The sequence below is a fragment of the Cucurbita maxima genome, unplaced genomic scaffold, assembly GCF_002738345.1.
Source record: "Cucurbita maxima cultivar Rimu unplaced genomic scaffold, Cmax_1.0 Cma_Scf00020, whole genome shotgun sequence".
NCBI classification, from domain to species: domain Eukaryota; kingdom Viridiplantae; phylum Streptophyta; class Magnoliopsida; order Cucurbitales; family Cucurbitaceae; genus Cucurbita; species Cucurbita maxima.
Window position 1 is genome coordinate 1,613,242 of NW_019272036.1, and position 18,555 is coordinate 1,631,796.

At 33.2% G+C, this 18,555-nt stretch overlaps 2 protein-coding genes across 3 annotated transcripts; both read right to left on the reverse strand.

The window, feature by feature from the left end:
- Positions 1-131: 131 nt before the first annotated feature.
- Positions 132-8,029, reverse strand: LOC111494895 (probable methionine--tRNA ligase). Its single transcript, XM_023144877.1, has 17 exons — positions 7,675-8,029; positions 7,237-7,381; positions 6,561-6,714; positions 6,319-6,474; positions 4,747-4,977; positions 4,516-4,659; positions 3,957-4,047; positions 3,723-3,829; positions 3,519-3,633; positions 3,015-3,133; positions 2,786-2,851; positions 2,532-2,660; positions 2,019-2,162; positions 1,765-1,885; positions 985-1,211; positions 798-899; positions 132-576 (listed from the first exon to the last, which is right to left on the reverse strand). Exons 1-17 carry the CDS (start codon positions 7,811-7,813, stop codon positions 346-348), a joined length of 2,421 nt encoding a protein of 806 aa, XP_023000645.1. The 5' UTR covers positions 7,814-8,029; the 3' UTR covers positions 132-345.
- Positions 8,030-10,222: 2,193 nt separating this feature from the next.
- LOC111494894 (probable sucrose-phosphate synthase 2) lies at positions 10,223-16,167 on the reverse strand. Of its 2 annotated transcripts, none has more exons than XM_023144875.1 (12): positions 15,527-16,167; positions 13,921-14,174; positions 13,771-13,834; positions 12,974-13,669; positions 12,807-12,842; positions 12,576-12,707; positions 12,313-12,489; positions 12,172-12,225; positions 12,033-12,095; positions 10,995-11,939; positions 10,777-10,904; positions 10,223-10,665 (listed from the first exon to the last, which is right to left on the reverse strand). In XM_023144875.1, exons 1-12 carry the CDS (start codon positions 15,803-15,805, stop codon positions 10,377-10,379), a joined length of 3,117 nt encoding a protein of 1,038 aa, XP_023000643.1. In that variant the 5' UTR covers positions 15,806-16,167; the 3' UTR covers positions 10,223-10,376. The 2 variants fall into 2 exon arrangements, with proteins under 2 accessions (XP_023000643.1, XP_023000644.1); XM_023144876.1 differs by having other exon boundaries at positions 13,921-14,187; positions 15,527-15,632.
- Between the last annotated feature and the right edge of the window lie 2,388 nt (positions 16,168-18,555).

Sequence of the window (18,555 nt, forward strand, 5' to 3'; positions counted from 1 at the left end):
AAATTAATTTTACCCAACGCTAATAAAAAAACAAATTTCTTTAATAATCACTTTTATGGCCATCCAAAGCAAATGTTAATCAGGAATGAAGCAAAAGCCATATTTAAAAATTAAAAAAAAAAAAGTTGTTATTTTTCAACCATAAAATAAGCTGAGGACCTGAATACAACTTTCTATGACGTGGGACAATTTGATTCGCCAATCATCCCATAAATAAAGCATAATAATAATAATAATATTTCAAATTACAAGAAAAAAGTAAATAAGAAAAATAAAACACTGCCAGAAAGAAAGAAAAAAAACTCAAAACCTGGAAAAGGATGTCCTCTGACTGAGATTTTTGGTCTACCTGATAGAGCCACTGGAAATAGATGAAACTTTGCAAATACCAGCAGATGTAGTAAATGGAATATCTTTAAAACATGCCACCAGGTCTGCGTTAGTAGCCAAATCTACCTGCAGTGTCTCCCATACCTTCTTCTTCGGGTTCAACACGCTGTCGGGCTCGCCTTCAAATCCTGAGAATTTAATTCTTTCTCCGACAATAGCGTCTTTTGGTGGCTCGACTAATTCGACCTGAACATTGCATATCATATAAAACGTTAGAAATCATACAATGATTTGAATGGTTCTGCTTACTTGCACTAGTTCTAATCATATTTGTAAAGTAAAATCTTTGAAGTTAACGTCTCCAATATCAGTAAGGAATCTTAATTTGAACGGGAAAAGTACAAATAAAAAATTGCAAAGAATAAGGACCGTGGGCTATTATCGAAACAATTGTGAAAATTGCTAACCTTAGTGTGGTCACTATTGGAAGCAGCAAGGACCATGGCTTGCGATTTAATGCCCCTCATAGCTGCCGGCTTCAAGTTGCAAAGAACACAGACCTTCCGATTCTACAAAACAAATTCTATGATGTTGAGTTTGAGAACTAACATTTACAATCTAAGTGAAGAGATAAGGGGGGCTTTTAACAAAAACCTGCATCTCTTCAAGAGGAATGTACTTGACTAGTCCACTGACAACGGTTCGAGGTTGCGATTCTCCCACATCAATTTCTTCCACATATAGGGAATCGGCATCAGGATGCTTCTGAGCTTTAGTGATTAGGCCAACACGGATATCGAGTCTTGTAATCGTAATTTCTGGTTCCACAGCAGCTTTTGATTTGCTTCCTGTGGATTTTGCCTGTTGCTTCTTTCCACTGCCTTCTCATCAAGAAACAATGAGTAGAACCATTTAGAAAAGCGTTTGTGAGGAGAAAATCATCTTAAAATTTAAATATCTTGTGTTTATACAATGCATATTAGAGTAAGTTTTAAATTCTATTTTGGTCTCTGAACATGACTACTTTTGTCCTTGCTATTATTATGTTGCCAAATATTTGCCCATTCCATATCCGTCTTGATCAACCCATGCAGCTCCAATACATGCCCACATTGACATATTAATAAACATATTTGAAGTCCAGTTATTCAAATATAAGACAAGCAGGATAACAACAAGGACTAAGGTTACTTATATGAGATTCAGAGATTAAAATAAATGTTTGAAAGTATGGGATCAGCATAGAATTACACGTAAAATTATTTGGAAGCTAAAAGGACCAAAATGAGATTTAAACTTAAATTTGAAGTTTAAAAAGGGTTATTTATACGTAAAACCCGCGTAACATTGATGCTTTTTAGAACCCCAAAAAATTTACCTTGTTCATAAAATCTACATCGGTTAGGATAAGAAAAACAGTGAAATTTAACTAACCTGAAACGTTAGTGCTTTTTAGCTGAGCAGCAAGCTTCTCTGCTTCAGCTTCTGCTCTTACAATGCGTTGAGCCTGACTTCCAGCAAACTTGTCTCTGTATAGTTCTACTTCTTCATCTTTCTGGAGAAATAATGTTAGTTATCACCATGGTAATTTCACTTTCAGCATAATCAGAGTCCACAATCACAATTGTGTACCCCCTATTCATATCAACAAAAGCAAATTATAAACACTATGCAGGAATGAGGCATACCAATTCTTTGAATAATGGCTCTGGTGTGCCAATCTTATGACCAGAAGGTAAGATCTTCCAAGGTTGTTTTGCCCTCTCGATATCTCCTTTTTCTTCACAAAGTGACATATGCCGTTCCACTGGTATATTCAGCTGCTTAAAGACCTTCAAAGAGATGGGTGAAGGTTAAAAAAACATAATTTTCTGCGAGTACATACACAAATTACAGAGGTAAAGAAGAACAAAAACGAGATATAATTTCCAAATACCTACATTTGACTATTTCACCTAATAAATGTATATCGTATGTTACATTTTCTTTAAGAAAAGATACAGGATGTGAGATAAACATAGTGAAATGATAATTTCCTTCCAAATGATAAATAATCTAATTTGAAATTCTTTAACATAAAATAAAAAATGACAACAGTTAACACATAAGATAGTTTAGAGAATGGTCTTAGATCACACAGCCCATAGGTTAACGCTCTACTGCTAATAGAAATGTGGAAAATGAGTAGTCAGAATATCTACCTCCTGGGAGAAAGAAGGCATGAAAGGTTCTAATAAACACGCCAGAAGATAAACTAGTCCAGCTGAGGTTCTCATAACAAGATTGCAGGAAGGTTTGTCCTCCTTGTAAAGATTCCAGAACTGTGCTGTCTGAATGAAACCGCATGATAAATGGTCAGGGTGGCAAAGATTGCGAAGAGAGATCAAAATTTAATAGTATATGAACATGAGAAGAAACAAGATCCAACCGAGTCAATTACTATGACTATGCTTACTTGCAAATATATATTTCCCTCTGTTGAAATAGCCATTGCAGATTTCAATCCTTGTTTTAGTTTAACCTGTAAATATTCCATGGAACAATTTTATTTCAATATTAACGGAATGGAAAAGAAGATGAAGACATTAAAACATCATAAAATATCCTGTTCCTATAACAAAAACAAAAAACAAAAAAAAAAGCATTACAAAAAATGAAGTTCAATTTATTAACAAAAAAGTCACCTTCTCCATTGATTCCACATATTGGTCAACGTATTTACCCACTTTCTCAGCCAAACCCAATGTCAATCCATGAGAGTCCGCATCAGATACATCAGGAATAATGGAACCATAACCCTGCCCTGTAAATAGAGAATTCAAATATGTTTAACTGTAGGAAACTGCAGTAACTCTTCATACAAAAACGTAATAAGTTTTAGGAATTTTTATTGCTTTTTCGATAGGAGTCAATATAGTGCTTGGAAACATGTCATAGATCTTGCTAGAATAAAATATGGTGCCCACTTGGAATGATCGGATCTTCAAAATAAGAAGCACAGCCACTCAATCGGGCACCTGTGCCTAACCTTATTAGTTATTGAACATCTTTAACAAATTTACAAAACTCATTTCTACCTAGTAGCTATATAAATGCCTACAAGTTCCACCAGATGAAAATTTCGTTTCTAAAGCGGAAGTAATTAAAAAGCCCCAAGGAAGTTGAAATAAGAAGACAAAAGTACCAACCTAAAGGTTTGGCAATGAAGCTCAAAACTCGATGAATGAAGTTGCCCAAATTGTTCAACAACTCGCCATTTAGCTTTGCTTGCAAGTCAGCCCATGTGAATAATGTATCTGATACCTAATTTAACATAATTTATATTTAAAAAATTATATAATTATTTATAAACAGAGCAACGAATGCCAGAGTCAAGAAAGTTGCAAATTTACCTCAGGCCTATTAGCTAATAAGTAATATCTCCATACTTCTACGGGAATATTTGTATCTTTTGCATCATTACCAAAGACTCCTACGCCCTTACTTTTAGAAAATTTTCCTGTAAGAGAAATCCAGAATAAATGTTTACAGAAACATGTTTCTAAATCATGTATATAAATCATTCATATATACAGATGAATTATAGGTAAAAAAAAATATGTACCGATTAAATCATTGACTGTTACCTGCTTCATAGTTTAAATATTCAGTAACACTAATGGTTTTCATCAAGGTCCAGTCTTCTCCAGTTCCAAGAAGAGTGGAAGGAAACATAACCTGAATCAGATTATATTCCAGGGAGATTAACAAATATAAGTTCCAATTTATGAGTGAGAGAGACATTTATTTCAACGGTTCTGATTGAGAAAGTTAAAATTAACAAGAATATATTTACTGGAACTCTGATTGAGAAAGTTATGAAGAGAGTCATCAGCGGTTCATAATGGAAACTGGAACTCTGATTGAGAAAGTTAAAATTAACAAGAATATATTTACTTTGATGAGACAACTGATTTATTACAATATGTGAAAGAGAAAAAGATCCCAAATGTCGCCAGATGCATTTAAATTACATTTTCAATTTTAAGAAATAGAAAACTATTTTTAGATAAAAATGCCATGTTGGTCCTTCATTCTCAGAAGTTAGGGTGAAAATGCCTTTCGTAAAATCATTTATTTTTTTAGGAAAAAAAAGTAGATCTCTTCCACAGTCAATAAGGGAAGTTTAATGGTTAGGACACGAACCGTGTGGAAAGGAACATTATCCTTGCCCATGAATTGAAAAAGCTCCACATTTTCAGGATTCTTCCACCATTTCTCCCATTCATTTGTGTAGCATGATGTAATGGAGACATATCCTATAGGTGCATCAAACCAGACATAGAAGACCTAACAAAATTGAAATGGGAATGAACAAATATTTATCATAGAAAACCATCTAACTATTACAATTAAAAGATTGAAAAGACAACTAACCTTGTCCTTGAACCTTTCAAGGGGAACAGGAACCCCCCACTTTAGATCTCTTGTAATACACCGAGGTTTCAACCCTTCCTTAAGCCATGCATTTGTTGCTTGAATAGCATTTTGGCTCCAAGATCCAGCCACAGACGTCTTGTTGATATATTCTTCCAGTTTATTTCTTAGCAAAGGAAGTTCAAGAAACATGTGATTTGTGTCACGGATACGTGGGGTTGTTTGACAGACCTATTTTCAAAGTATTAACACTAAGTTGCAATGTTGGGGAGAAAATCTAACACAAGCTGATAAAATCAAGTCCCGGAAATACTATTGCAGATGTTAATAACTTACCACTACTCATATAACTTTTGTTTTCTAGATTTATAAGCGTGACTTTATGAGTTCTTTTGTCCTCCTTGGTTCGTTTTTTTTTTTTTGTTCTTTTTTTTTTCCCCTTCTTTAAGAGGAAGGCGTTAACAATTAATGATGATCTATAGCTTCCACAACACTACCTCACACCTTTTGCTTTTAATTCAAACTGTTAACAAAGCCTTGGGTGAACCAAAATGAAACCAGTTTCCAATGAAGGTCCACGCTAGAACGTAAATGGCTACAAATAATCCTTTAACTTCAAATTTCAGATAGAAAATATGAAACAAGAATGTTGCCCATATCTGAGAATAAGAAAGAAACAGAGGGATAGAGACAGAGAGAGGTGAGAAAAAGCAGAAAATTGCTAGCATTGCTTCAATAGAACCCACTAATGGTATATAACATAAATTCTAATTTCAAGCAAAGTTATGGCTCTTCACCATGCAAATGTGTTAGATAAACATAAACATTGCTTGAAACTGACAACAATAGAATATGAACTATCTGGCCCTTATTTGCTTCAAGGTGAGAATTTTTCCTCCAATGAAGATAAGAGCTTTTAACCTAGACTCTTCCGGCTTCTTTTCATGCAAGACAGGTTTCAATAGGTTTTCCAAACTTCCCTTATTAATAATAGATTCATCCTTATAATAATTATATGAACTAAGTTGCAGTCATGAGAACTCGACAGGATTTCTCTCAAACCATTATTATTCTTAACAATAATTTTTTTGAAACAAGGAAGAGAGAGAAGAAGAAGAAGGATGTAAATGCCAAAGGACCTCTCTTCGCCAGTGTGTGCAAAGAGAAAAATGCAAAAAGAAGGTTAAAGTGTCCTATGGATTTGGCCCAAGGGAAGTCTTGACACCAATGATAAAATTCAAGCTAGTAATACATGTATTCAGCTGAATTGATGTATTCTTTGCGAAGGGCATACGAAAAATGCTAACAGTATTTTCTTGTGAAGCTCTACTCCATTAGACCCCAAGGATCAGGATAAAGAAAAAACAACCGAGCAACTGGAGATTTGTTTGACTGGCGAGGAGTAGAGGAATCTTTCATGATGATTCAAGAAGAAATTTTAGTCTATTGATTCTGCAGTGGAATGTTTTTCATAATTTCATTGAAAGTCGTGGAATGTTCGCTAAACCTAATAAAAGGTTCTGTATATGATGAAAACAAATGTTTTTCAGTTGTAGGAAGTCCATGAAGTACCTTGCACCTGGGATCTTTCAATTCAGTTGGATTTAGAAGTTTCCCACACTTTTCACACTGATCACCACGTGCGGAGTCATACTCACAACCTGGAGTGGGACAGATGCCTTCAACGAGCCGATCGGCTAAAAATCTCTCACAGGTATCACAGTAAAGCTGAATTATGGGTAGAATAAATAAATAAATTCTGTGCGTGAAACCAGTGAACAGAAGTAGAACTCAAATGATAAATAATTTTATACCTGTTGCATCGTGTTTTCAGAAAGCCAATTGTTCTCCAGCAGTTTTCCAAATATTGCTTGACAAACTTCAGTTTGCTGTGGAGATGATGTGCGCCCAAATTCATCAAAACTAATACCAAACCAATTATAAACTTCTTTATGAATTGCGTGGTACCTGACAATGGAGAAATAGTTAAATAAGGTCCAAATCATTCCGAGACATAGCTCACTTCTAAACAGTAGTGGCATTCAAGAGATAAAGAGAAGGATTGCAGGGCACCAAAAAGAAAAATCCATTCTAACCAGTCGATTAAATGTACAAGTACATATAATTCAGCCAAATCAAACCATAATACAAGGAAGGAAAAGATAAACTTTAAAAAGTCTCCTAGAAATTACATGCACGCATAACGAGAACCGTTCAAGCTAAATTGAATACGAAGAAACATCCATAAAGTGAGTGTGAATAAAGTATCCGAATCCAGAAGACAATACCCAAGCTTGAAATCCAGATTCCTATTCAATTTCTAAAGCCATGCTCGTGAAAGAGTGGAGAGAATTCAGAAATTGTAGCATCAAGCGAGCACACATTATGGACTTAATGGGTTAAAAAGAAGCCAAGGAAATTATTCTCTAGAATCAGTGACCGCAAATACTCAAAAAGACATGACGAACCAAAACCTGAAAAAAATCTTACTTGTCACAAATCTCTTTAGGAGAACATTTCTCTTCCATTGCTTTTGTCTCCGTTGCCGTTCCGTACTCATCGGTTCCACATATGTAAATAGTATTATAACCTCTAAGCCGACAGTACCGAGCAAAAACATCAGCACTCAACACACCTGCACAAACAAAAAAAGCGCTTGGTAGAAGTAAAACAGGACACTGAAATCAACTATATACAAAACATTCAATTCAATCTTTTACGATCATAACAACAATCCGCATCACAAATATGAGCGCATATAAAGTAAAACTCAGACCCAGCATAATTCCTAAAAACACCATCATATTCAACTCTTAGAACCAAACAGGAACCAATTCAAACTCAAACGTTCAGAAATGCAGATAAACAACACTATCCTCAATCAATCAGACACGGAAAAATAAATAAACAAGTGAGAAAGAACATTACAGCCAATGATGTTGCCGAGGTGAGGAACGTTATTGACGTACGGAAGAGCGCTGGTGATGAGAATATTCCTCTTTCCTGGAATCGGAAGTATTGTGGCCTTGGTTCCGCCAGCGGCAGCGTCGCCTGAGACGTCTCCCATCTCTATTAATCTGCCTGAAAAATCAAAGGTTTGTTCTGCAACAATGAATTCTTCCTCGTTTGGACACCTCAAATGGCGAGAATCGGGATGGTGGATAGAAGAAAATGGAGAATTTTAGAGCAACTCGGAAACAACGACGGCGTTGACAGGTCGCAGTGGGCGCTTGAGGAAGTAGGGTAAACTGGTCTGTGACGCACTCCTTTTGGCTTTTTTTTTTTTTTTTTTCTCTAAAATCTTTTGAAATATTCTGAAGAACCTACAAAATGGACAAAAATTGAAATAAAATAAATATAAGTGATATTATTTAGGCTAAACTAATTATTAAAAAAAAAAAATCCTTACTTTATCTCAAAAATTATCCTAGACTAAAAAATCAAAAAATAATTTTTTTAGAAAGTTTTAAAATATTCTTTATACGTATAAAAAAAATATTATGATTAAAATTTATGAATTATTGATATATAAATTTATATATTTATCGCAAAAATTATTTTAAATTTTTTTTATAGGAGTTAATGCTATTTTTAAAATTTCACAAATTTTTTTTAACAAATATTAACTATAAAAGTAATCTTTTAATTTTTAAAAGTTAATAGAATATTAATAAAAAAAAATTAAAGTTTAAAAGTATTTTTTAATTAACCATTTAGTTTTTTTTTTTTTTTTTTTTTTTTTTTTTTTTTTTTTTTTTTTTTTTTTTTTTTNTTTTTTTTTTTTTTTTTTTTTTTTTTTTTTTTTTTTTTTTTTTTTACTATTTCTCTTCAAAATTAGTATTTTTTAGATTCTTTTTCCATTGGAGAGGTTATTAAAAATTTTATTTTTAGATGGATTATAAAATTGATTAATATTTTTATTAAATTAGCTTATTATTTAAACCATCGTAAATTAATGAGAAAAATGATATAACAATTGATTTGGTAATTAATTGTAACGATCTTTTTTAAATGAAATAAATGATAATGACAATCTTAATAATAATACGTATACATTTTATTAATCAATTAATTTTTTATAACAAAATTAATGAATAAAACATATTCATATTTATTATATTAAAATAATATAATTATAGGATCCACCTAACTATAAAATTTATAAATATATTAACATTTAATTGAAACTTGTAAGGAAGACACTAATATTCCCTTTTTTTTATTAATATGAATTTTTTACGCTTATTAATAATATTGTAATATTAATAGAATTTTTACGTTTATTAATTAATATATTTACCACTCATAGCTCAAGGGGTAAATATGATATTATTTATTTACTATTTTTATTATATTATAAAATAATTGATCAAATATTAAATGAGCCTGCAAAATAATTATGAATAGAACTAACAAAAATGAGTATGCAAATAATTATGGATAGAAAAGCGAAACTATATTAACAATAAATTTAGATTTGTTCGGTTTGATCATGATATTTATTAATTAAAAAGTTTTTATTTAAAATAATAATGTAAAGATTATTTTTATAGATTAATTAGAAAAAAAAAATCCATTGCAATAAAATTACTATTTTGAATATTATTTTGAAACATGCTCTGGTTTAGGTTTTATTCAAAACACAAATCAAAATACGTAAAGATATATATATATATATATATATATATACACGCTTGTTATCAATAATAATAAAAAATAACAAATATATTTAATAGTTTAATAGTTCGAGTCAAAATTTAGATAAATAAATAATTATCTATATTTTTATTTTATGATTATATTATTTATTAAATATTACCTAATTCATTGTCGTTTACGGTTATAGGCATTTTGATCGACTCCAAATTTCCAACAATATTCTTTAAAATTATATTTTATGTTTTTTAAAATTTAAATTATTATATTTTAATCCTTATTTTTAACTTTCATGTTTATTTTTAGTCATTTTTGTTCTTATCTCTATTTTACTTTTAACAAAGTATAAAAAATATTAAGAGGCAAAATATATAAAACCGAAATACATCAAATTCATACCAAAAATTGAAATAAGAATTCAATACCTAATTGCCCCAACATTCATCTATCTACATTCCTCGAGACCGAATTCTATTTCAAAATTGCAAAGCTTGGGTACGTTACCTACTTCTTAAATTGATTTTAAAAGTGAAAACTATTTTCCCAGACAAACACAGGTCGTTTTAGGATTCGTCCTTGTTATTTACTTCATAGAATAATTCATAAAAGATCGCATAAGCATAACATACTTCATTTTGAAGTTTCTACAATTCAATCACCGAAAAAGAGTGTGTACAGGTAAAAAATCAAAATTGTTTTGGTACTAAAGTTAAAAAACTAAAATAGCTATTCAAAGACCAAAAAATATATAAATCTATCTATCTGTCTATACTCTCTATATATAAATTAAATTTCTCATTCACATTAAAAACTCCACAAGTAAAGAAGAAAGATGGTAATGAACATATAATCTTCAACAACAATAGCAAGTTCTTAAGCTCAACAGCTATAAACACCATACAAAGAGAAAAAAGAAAGAAAGAAAAAAAGAAGAAGAAAGCAGAGTAAAAGGAAGCTGAATGAAGCAAGAAAGCTCACATTTTGGAGGCAGATAATGAAACTTTCTTAATAGCACCTGCAATCTCTTCAGCATTTGCATCCCCATTAACGAATGTCACCAGTGGGCTCTCACCTGGAACTATGTCATCTCTTGCATAGCTTCCTGATGTCCTCAGCAGATCTTCCGACCCCTTGCTCGTCATTCCTTTCATGATTATCGTCTTGTGAGTCCCCGCTATCATCTCTTCATAGTCGGTGTCCCCTTCCTCCCCGAGAAATACGTACATGTTCGAAAGGTTTAGTCTCCATCGCACGAAAAGATACCTATAGTCGATACCAAAAGAACAAAGTTGAGGTTTATAATATCATTTCGCACAAGAAAGAGCACAAGTTTAGAACTTGTTATGGAGTGAATGAATTCATGTGTTGTTAAACCTGAGAGCCTGAGCTCTTGATGCAAGTAACGGAACAATTTGCATTCGAGTCGACGTTCGGCAATACATTGGATGGCACCGAAGCCCACGCATCCGGAGTTTTTGCCTCAAATCATCAACTTTCATTGCCTGAAAAGGACCAAAAGAAAATGAATCTGTTCATGTGATCTCAAGTAAAGCTACATATGTTGCAATTTGAAGATGTTAGCTTTGGCCTACCTTACTGGGATTCTTTATTAAGTAAGAGATGCAATGTGCATTACTTGATGTTTTATCCTCCTGAACCGGACTACGAAATTTGTCCGAATCATCTTCAGATGCATTCAGTAACTTAAGAATCGTTTTCCTCAAACCGTCGCATCCCCAACGATAATCAATATGCGTTGCGTAATCTGGATCAGGGTACAGTTTTCCATCTTCTTCATAAGAACCTGGGTAGTAAACCTCACTGCCACTGCTGCAGATCAAGGCATCAAATTCGTTTAGTTGGATCTTTCCAGACCTTAAGAATTCTATGGTCTCTGCTAATGGCATTGCTGTTGATAGAGCGAAACCCGAAGCACGTGCAACCTGAGTGTCGAGATTACCAGCTTTAATAATCTCCTGCAATATCTTGATCATCTTCTTTTCTGGAGCACCATTGCTGTCATAGCAGTCAAGTGCTATAACGATCAACCTGCGTCGTCGTCTCAAAACCGGATACTTTCCAGGGATATTCTCCAGCATTTTGTTCCCCTTTTCGGCGTCTGCCTGTTCGTTCCCCGACCTCTTTATCTTGTTCAAAACTCGCTTCACTTGGTCCTGCAAATCAGGGTCATCAATGGATGCAGCTACATCCACCGAGGTGTTCAGCGATGTTTTTTCTCCATCAACCGAAAGTCTAAGCGACATATCTTGTACATCCTTAAGAGAATCATTGAAGGATTCCTCTGTGGATATTTCATCCCCCGGGGTGATGGTCTGCCACTGCGGGTGCCTCATTCGACAGGCTGCCACTCGAGTCATGTACGTGCGGCAATGCGCTGGCCAGGAGAACAGGTGTATGTTCTTCAAACCATTTTTCCTACAGTCATTCCACAAGTTCTTCTCTGATAGTAATTTCAGCAAAGCATCAGAAATTGCTTGCTGATCATGAGGATCAACAAGAAGACCATTGTGTAGGGCCTATAATCACAAAAACAAGTTCACATGGTTACTCAGATCGAATAAGTAACAGTATGAGTTCATGATAAAGATTTGAAATCAGGTTTTCTTTACTTCATGAATGTCAACCGGTCCGCCGTTCTTAGTTGCCACCATCGGGAGCCCGTGCGCGGCAGCCTACGTTAATTCAAAGGAATCAATACAACAAAAATCATCTAATACATTTAATGATACCAGAGAAAAGAAAATCAACCTCAATCAAGGTAAGTCCGAACGGTTCGACCAGTGCTGGATTAATGAAAACACCCTAGCATCGTTTCGAAAAACAAGTTATTAATGTCACAGTTACGGTATGATTACGGATGATAATGTAGATTAATGATCTCGAATAAACCTTTGTTTTTGCTGCGAGTCGATATATGTCTGGAACATCGGATTGCTTATGATGTTTCGGATATGCAACTTGACCGTATAGATCATATTTATCGATAAACTTTATAACTGTTGTGAGCACGCTAGCATTACCAGCCGACATCTCATCAATATCTTCCCTATTTCCCATGATCAGCGTCTAATAAGGAGAAAACTCATGATTTAACAGAAGGCATTTATCATATGATTCATAACTTAAACATGTTATTGCAAAATCCTACTTACTAGATTAGCAAGTTCTCTCAATGGACGACACTCTCCAAACGCTTTCAAGAGAGTCGTTATATTCTTCTTCGGGTCTGGCCTCGACAATGCCAATATCATCGGTTTATGGGGGTTTGTAAGAAAACGCATCACCTATACAATTACATAACTTGAGAGGAGAACTAATAATGTAATGTAAGATGGTTGAATAAGAGTGGTAAAGGAGGAAAAAGATCAAAATTGGACACTTACATCAGACCATATCATCGGAATCGCTTTCGGAATGACCTGCAAAGAACTTCGGTCTTGAGTTCTTCATTAGAATGTCCAAATAAAGTAACATATTGCAAGAATCTACCATTTACATTTCTACTTATGGTTAACTTGGCAATAAAAGATAAGGAAACTATAAAACTTACCACCATCCTCGGCATGTATCGACCATGGGAAACGACTCCACGTCGAGCACGTGCACGTAATACCTTCTCGAGTTTGACATCAAATCCATCATAAAGTCCCCATTGCTCTTCGATCTCCTGTTTGGTGCTTGTAATCACAAGTTCTGCAGCATCAAGAGAAAGCTCTTCTGCTTCAATCCTCCTCATTATCTTATAGTTTGAATTAATATCTTCTTTCGATTGGCGTCCCTGCTTAAGAAGCTGTTCGAGCTTGTTTCTTCCAAGCGAGTGTCCCGTCAGCACCATCGGAACATTCAAAGCACCTGAGAGAAGAGCAGCGCTATCCCCAGCATCGGCATAATGTCCATGGATGACATATGGCCAAACAGGCTGACCACCACCAATTTGGTCACCTAAAGCTTTGGACATATTAAGAACATGAGCTAAAGCTCCATCTACAAACTCTTGGATATGGGGCCACAGTAATTCTTTTTGGAGATACTTATCCCGTGGACCGAACGGAATCCTTACGATATACGCTCCACTGCTTTCTCCGATATCACCTTCCCCATCTCCCGTTCCTGCACTTAGCATCTCCGTTGGCTCACCATAGCTCCAATCAACTTCGGGTGACAAGATCTGCCTCGTAAAAAGGTCCACCCTATATACCCCTGGCATTTGTGCTAGAGCACGAGAAAGCTCTACAACATACTTGACCTGAAAACGTTTTTTTTAAGATAGAAACACCATTTAGGATCAGATCAGATAACAAAAATCTAACTACTAACTAATATTCTTCTAACGACATCGGTCTGCACCTGTCCACCAGTGTCAGAATCACAACCAAGCTCCATGTTATCTCCCCGAACCAAACCGTGCAAGCTGCGACGAAGAACAACAAGAACATTGGAGGATTAAACATATAGTTCAGTCATTTAGGTGCATTATTGAATTAGAAAAATAGGTACCTGATAAGAATAATATAAAGTTTCCTTTCACTTTTATCTTCTTCTTCCGACCAAACTTCTGAGTTGGAAATAGTCCTCTGGAGCGGAACCTTTGAGGCCTCGCTCTGCACGGTCTCATTTTGCACCGTTTCACCCACGGCGTCCCCCTTTTCTCCTTCTGATAAGTCTTCTGACATTTCTTCTGTTACATCCATCCGTCCTAGTTCCCGCTCCAATCTCCATTTTGTTAACCGTTGAAGCTCCTCCCATTCCAACTGTACACAAAAACTTTGAGTGCACCAAGTAATAATCCCCAAATTATTTCCTTTTCAACAGAAGAAAACACCATAATTTTTATCAGATAAATGTGGCGATCGAAGAAGCTACTCACACTCTTACTTGCAAGTTCACATATACATCAAATACCAAAATGTAAAACAGATTTAAGCTTCCATAAACATCCAGATCATTATCGGAATGCAGTGAACAAAATCTGAATTCACATATTTTAACGTATTAAGATTCTTATATCAATCTTAAAAATATAATTATTGTTTAATATTATATACAGTTCATAGCCTTTTATCATGAAAATCATAAGTTCAAACATTTCATGAAAATCATGAGTTCAAACATTTCTTAGTTTTTATGTTTTTGTTTTTGCACTTTGAGTTATAAGTTCAAACATTAATTCTATTACTGCCCATATTTCATTCACATCTATCTATTTATATATATACCTCTGACTTAATTGTTATCTTTTCAAAGTATAAGGACTAAATAGATACAAATAGAAAATACACGGCTTAAAACATTATTAAAATCAAAATCAAAATCAGGTTAAAATCCTCACTCTAGCCTCCTAAGATTTCTGCTCGGTTTAAATTTGGTTTCTACTATTTAAAAAAATTTCAATCTAGTCCTCATGGTTTGCTTAAATTACCAAATTGAAAAATCACTATTAGCATCTAATAACTAAGCCAGTGCAAAAAAATTTCGGACAATTTTTTTTATATCTCTACAAAATTAAAGGGCAAAATCTTGTTTTTGTTTTTTTTTTCTCATATAATTTTTAAAATCTAATTAAATTAGTTCCCAATTGCCTCCCTCATCCCTTCTTATCTAGCAAGACTAGAGATATTCAAACGATTCAACAAAATTCTATAGATTCGTTATTTTTATTATTGTTATTATTTTGTGCGTTAATTGCAGATGAACATATAGAACAAATGGAAACTATGAAGTTTGAACTAAATTTATATTATTATTATTATGTTAATACCAATATATATAATACGACAAGGAAGGGGAAAAATGAAAAAGAAAAAAAAGCTTAGCGTTTAGAAAATCAGGTTGTGTGGACGTCGTCCATTTCTGGAAGATTCTCAGCAGAAAAAAAATGAGTAGCAACGGACGGTGCAATACAGAGTCAGACACAGTAAGAACAAAAGTTCCGAATCGTATAATCAAACGATCCGAAAGCTTCAGAATCACATCAATGGTAGCAAAAAGCAATAAAAGAACGAACAAATCCACAAATCTTCCTAACAGAGATAAAATAATCATCATAACAAAGAACAGAAAACACAGAACGATTGAAAGAAAAAAAGAGGCAGAATCGAAGAACCTGTTTCTTCTTGCGCGTGAGATGCCAAATCCGCCAACACATATTCTCGAGCCTGGAGCTCCGTTCGCGCGTATTGCGAGTGGCGACGACCTTCAGCCATGTCCGATGAAGGTCCGATTCATCGACGCCGCTGACGACTTCCTCGACGAAGTATTTCGTCGGATTGAAATGGCCTCTGTCGCTCAAATTCGCCGGCGTCGGCTTCTGTTCTTCAATGGCGGAAGCACCAGTATCCAATATCGCTTCCAAATAGCCATTTATCCACTCGTTCCCAGCCATTTCTGATCAAATCGCCTCTTGGAAGTTGAAACAAAAATTCAGTGATTCGGACAGTAGTCAAACGCCTTTAACATGCATATTCCCCCAAAATCGCTCGCGCACTCACTGAAATTTTGAAATTCCAAAATCCACTTGGAACAAATAAAAAAGTTACAACGGTTACATCCAATTATCAAATCTGTAGTTCTTGTAAAACAGTGGAATTAAAACTCGTTCTTCGTGTTGAAAGAAATGCAATGGAGATTGAAGAGTGAGAGATGAAAAAGGAAGGTCAGGTGGCAGCGGTTCCGGCGGAGGTGGAGAGGGCGAGTTGCGAGAATTTCACCACTTCCGTAGCTGTCCGCTTCTCGATGCAAACACCTGCTTTTGGCTTTCTTGTAGTAAAACTACGGTTTTGTTAATATTTATAGCTTCCATGTCCAGTGTATGACAACAATGAAAATATCACTAAAATTTAATAAGTAAATAAATTAATATTTTTATTTATTTAAATTGTATTTAATTTAAATAAATAAAAATTGATTGGTCCAAAAAATATTTTACTCTTATTAAAAACAAAAATTTGAATAAATAATTTAATAAGATTTTTTTAGAAAAAAAAAGAAGACAACATTTAGTACATTTTAAGGATGTTTTTAAATGAAATAAAATACTTATTATTAATATTATATTAACATTCATCATTTATAAATATATAAAAAATGTGTAAGAATATAACCAAAATTATTAGTTATATGTAAATCATATATTTAATCAATATCTAAATTAATCTTAATTCGTGTCAATAAATTGTTTTTGGTTAGCGTGTTTTAAATTATTTAATTATTTTAAAATATTAAAAAAGAAAATATACTATATTATTAATTATTTTAAAAAATGTGTTATATTTATAATTTAATACATAAATGGTATCATATTTAATTTTATTTATTTAAAAAAAATTATGTGCAAAATCAATTTATTTGATATAAATTTTTATATTTTTTTTAAATTGTGTTATTAAATATTACTTCCTCCAAAAAAAAAATTATCTCTCTTTTTTTATTTATTCACAAAGATGGTCGAAATAATTATAAATTATTTTTTAGATTTTATAAAACACGTATTAATTTTTGGAATTTGAATTATATTTTTCGTCAGTTAATAAATGCAGTTGGAAGCAGAATTATACCTTCCGTCTTCCACACCACTTTTATATATATTAAAAAATAAATTAGTTGATTTTAAAATTTTAATTGTAATATTTAAATTAAAGACCAATTTTTTTAAATTATTAAAAGGCTATATTATAACATTAAAATTTAAGGTTTTAGAAATTATATTAATAAAAATAATAAATAACTGTATTAAAAAATGGCTAATTTTTCCATATAAATTTGATATAAATGTGTGGGTATTAAATTTTTAAGAGAAGAAATTGAATTATTATTTATTCCATTTATATGTCAGATATTTACCCTCATTGTTCTTAATATTAAACCATTTTTTATATTAAAAAATTTATATTTGTTAATGTAAATCTACATAACTTTATTTCTCATTATATAAAAATTTATGTCTAATTATTTAAAAATCTATAAATTTTATTTATTTATTTATTATTATTATTATTATTATTATTTTAATTTATATTTGAATCTACCGTTACAAAATCTAGTAATCAAACTAGATTTTTTTTTTAAAAAATTAATTACACAAACTTATTAATTAATGAGATACATGAGTCATTTGAGTGGGTATTTAAGAGTTTTTTTTAGTGTTTTTTAAATTGCCCCATTATTTACCTAATTTGACTCCACCCTCCCTCCCGGCTCGACCTTGTCTTTACTCGGGGTCAAAGTTTCTCAATGCAACGTCGTCATGACGTCATCCCTATGTCATGACGTCATCCCAAATCAAAGGGTGTCGTCAGCCATTGCAGCTCACTTGATAATGCTATCGAGAATGGGCCCACGTATCGTTCATAATCTCAAGACATCCCAAAACGTTCATCCATCCGGGTTCTATCGAGTCATTGACTCTGTCATGTCCATGTCATGTCATTTATGAATACCGTACCTGATAGAGTGTGCAAAATCCAACCTCTGATACTCGGGCTAGCACTAATGCATTGGATTCCATCAAGACTCTACAATTAAACGTGTTCGGACAACAATAGTACCAACTTAGGTGGTCACTTGAGAAGTACTCGTGTTGCACCTCGTCTTAGAGCCAATTCGAATATAGTTCAGTAGATACAACATCAATTTCCATTCTCTCGCACCACATCAATTATTGAGCTCGGGAAAGAAAATAAAATGATGACAATTATACCTAACTAGATTCGTCGAGATTCCAGTACGATAACCATTGGATTCCATCAAGACTCTATAGCTAAACATATTCGGGTAATAGTAGTACCAACTTAGGGGGTCACTTGGAAAGTACTCGTGTTGCTCCTTGACTTAGAGCCAATTCGAACATAGTTCAATGGAAACAACATGAATTTTCGTTCTCAAAATGAACGAATATTCCGAGTACATCCATTCTTGAGCTCATGACAACTATACCTAACTAGATTCGTCGAGATTCAGGTACGATAACCGACCACTCTCGAAACAAAACAAAACCCTAAAAGAGAAAGCATTATTATTCTATTCTTGAGTTAGGCCTTGCACACGTGTAGCATTTACAACCGCTCAAAGGCCAAACCTTTTTTTTTTTTTTTTTTTTTTTTTTTTTTTTTTTTTTTTTTTTTTTTTTTTTTTTTT

Excerpts from the sequence above, each read along its gene's own strand:
- LOC111494894 (XM_023144875.1), bottom strand. The coding sequence starts at position 15,805 with ATGGCTGGGAACGAGTGGATAAATGGCTATTTGGAAGCGATATTGGAT. Across the intron at positions 14,175-15,526 it reads TCACGCGCAAGAAGAAACAG|TTGGAATGGGAGGAGCTTCA; the intron begins GTTCTTCGATTC and ends TTTTGTGTACAG. Across the intron at positions 10,905-10,994 it reads TAATAAAGAATCCCAGTAAG|GCAATGAAAGTTGATGATTT; the intron begins GTAGGCCAAAGC and ends GGTCCTTTTCAG.
- LOC111494895 (XM_023144877.1), bottom strand. The coding sequence starts at position 7,813 with ATGGGAGACGTCTCAGGCGACGCTGCCGCTGGCGGAACCAAGGCCACA. Across the intron at positions 3,830-3,956 it reads ATATTTAAACTATGAAGCAG|GAAAATTTTCTAAAAGTAAG; the intron begins GTAACAGTCAAT and ends TTTCTCTTACAG. Across the intron at positions 1,886-2,018 it reads AGCCATTATTCAAAGAATTG|AAAGATGAAGAAGTAGAACT; the intron begins GTATGCCTCATT and ends TTATTTCTCCAG.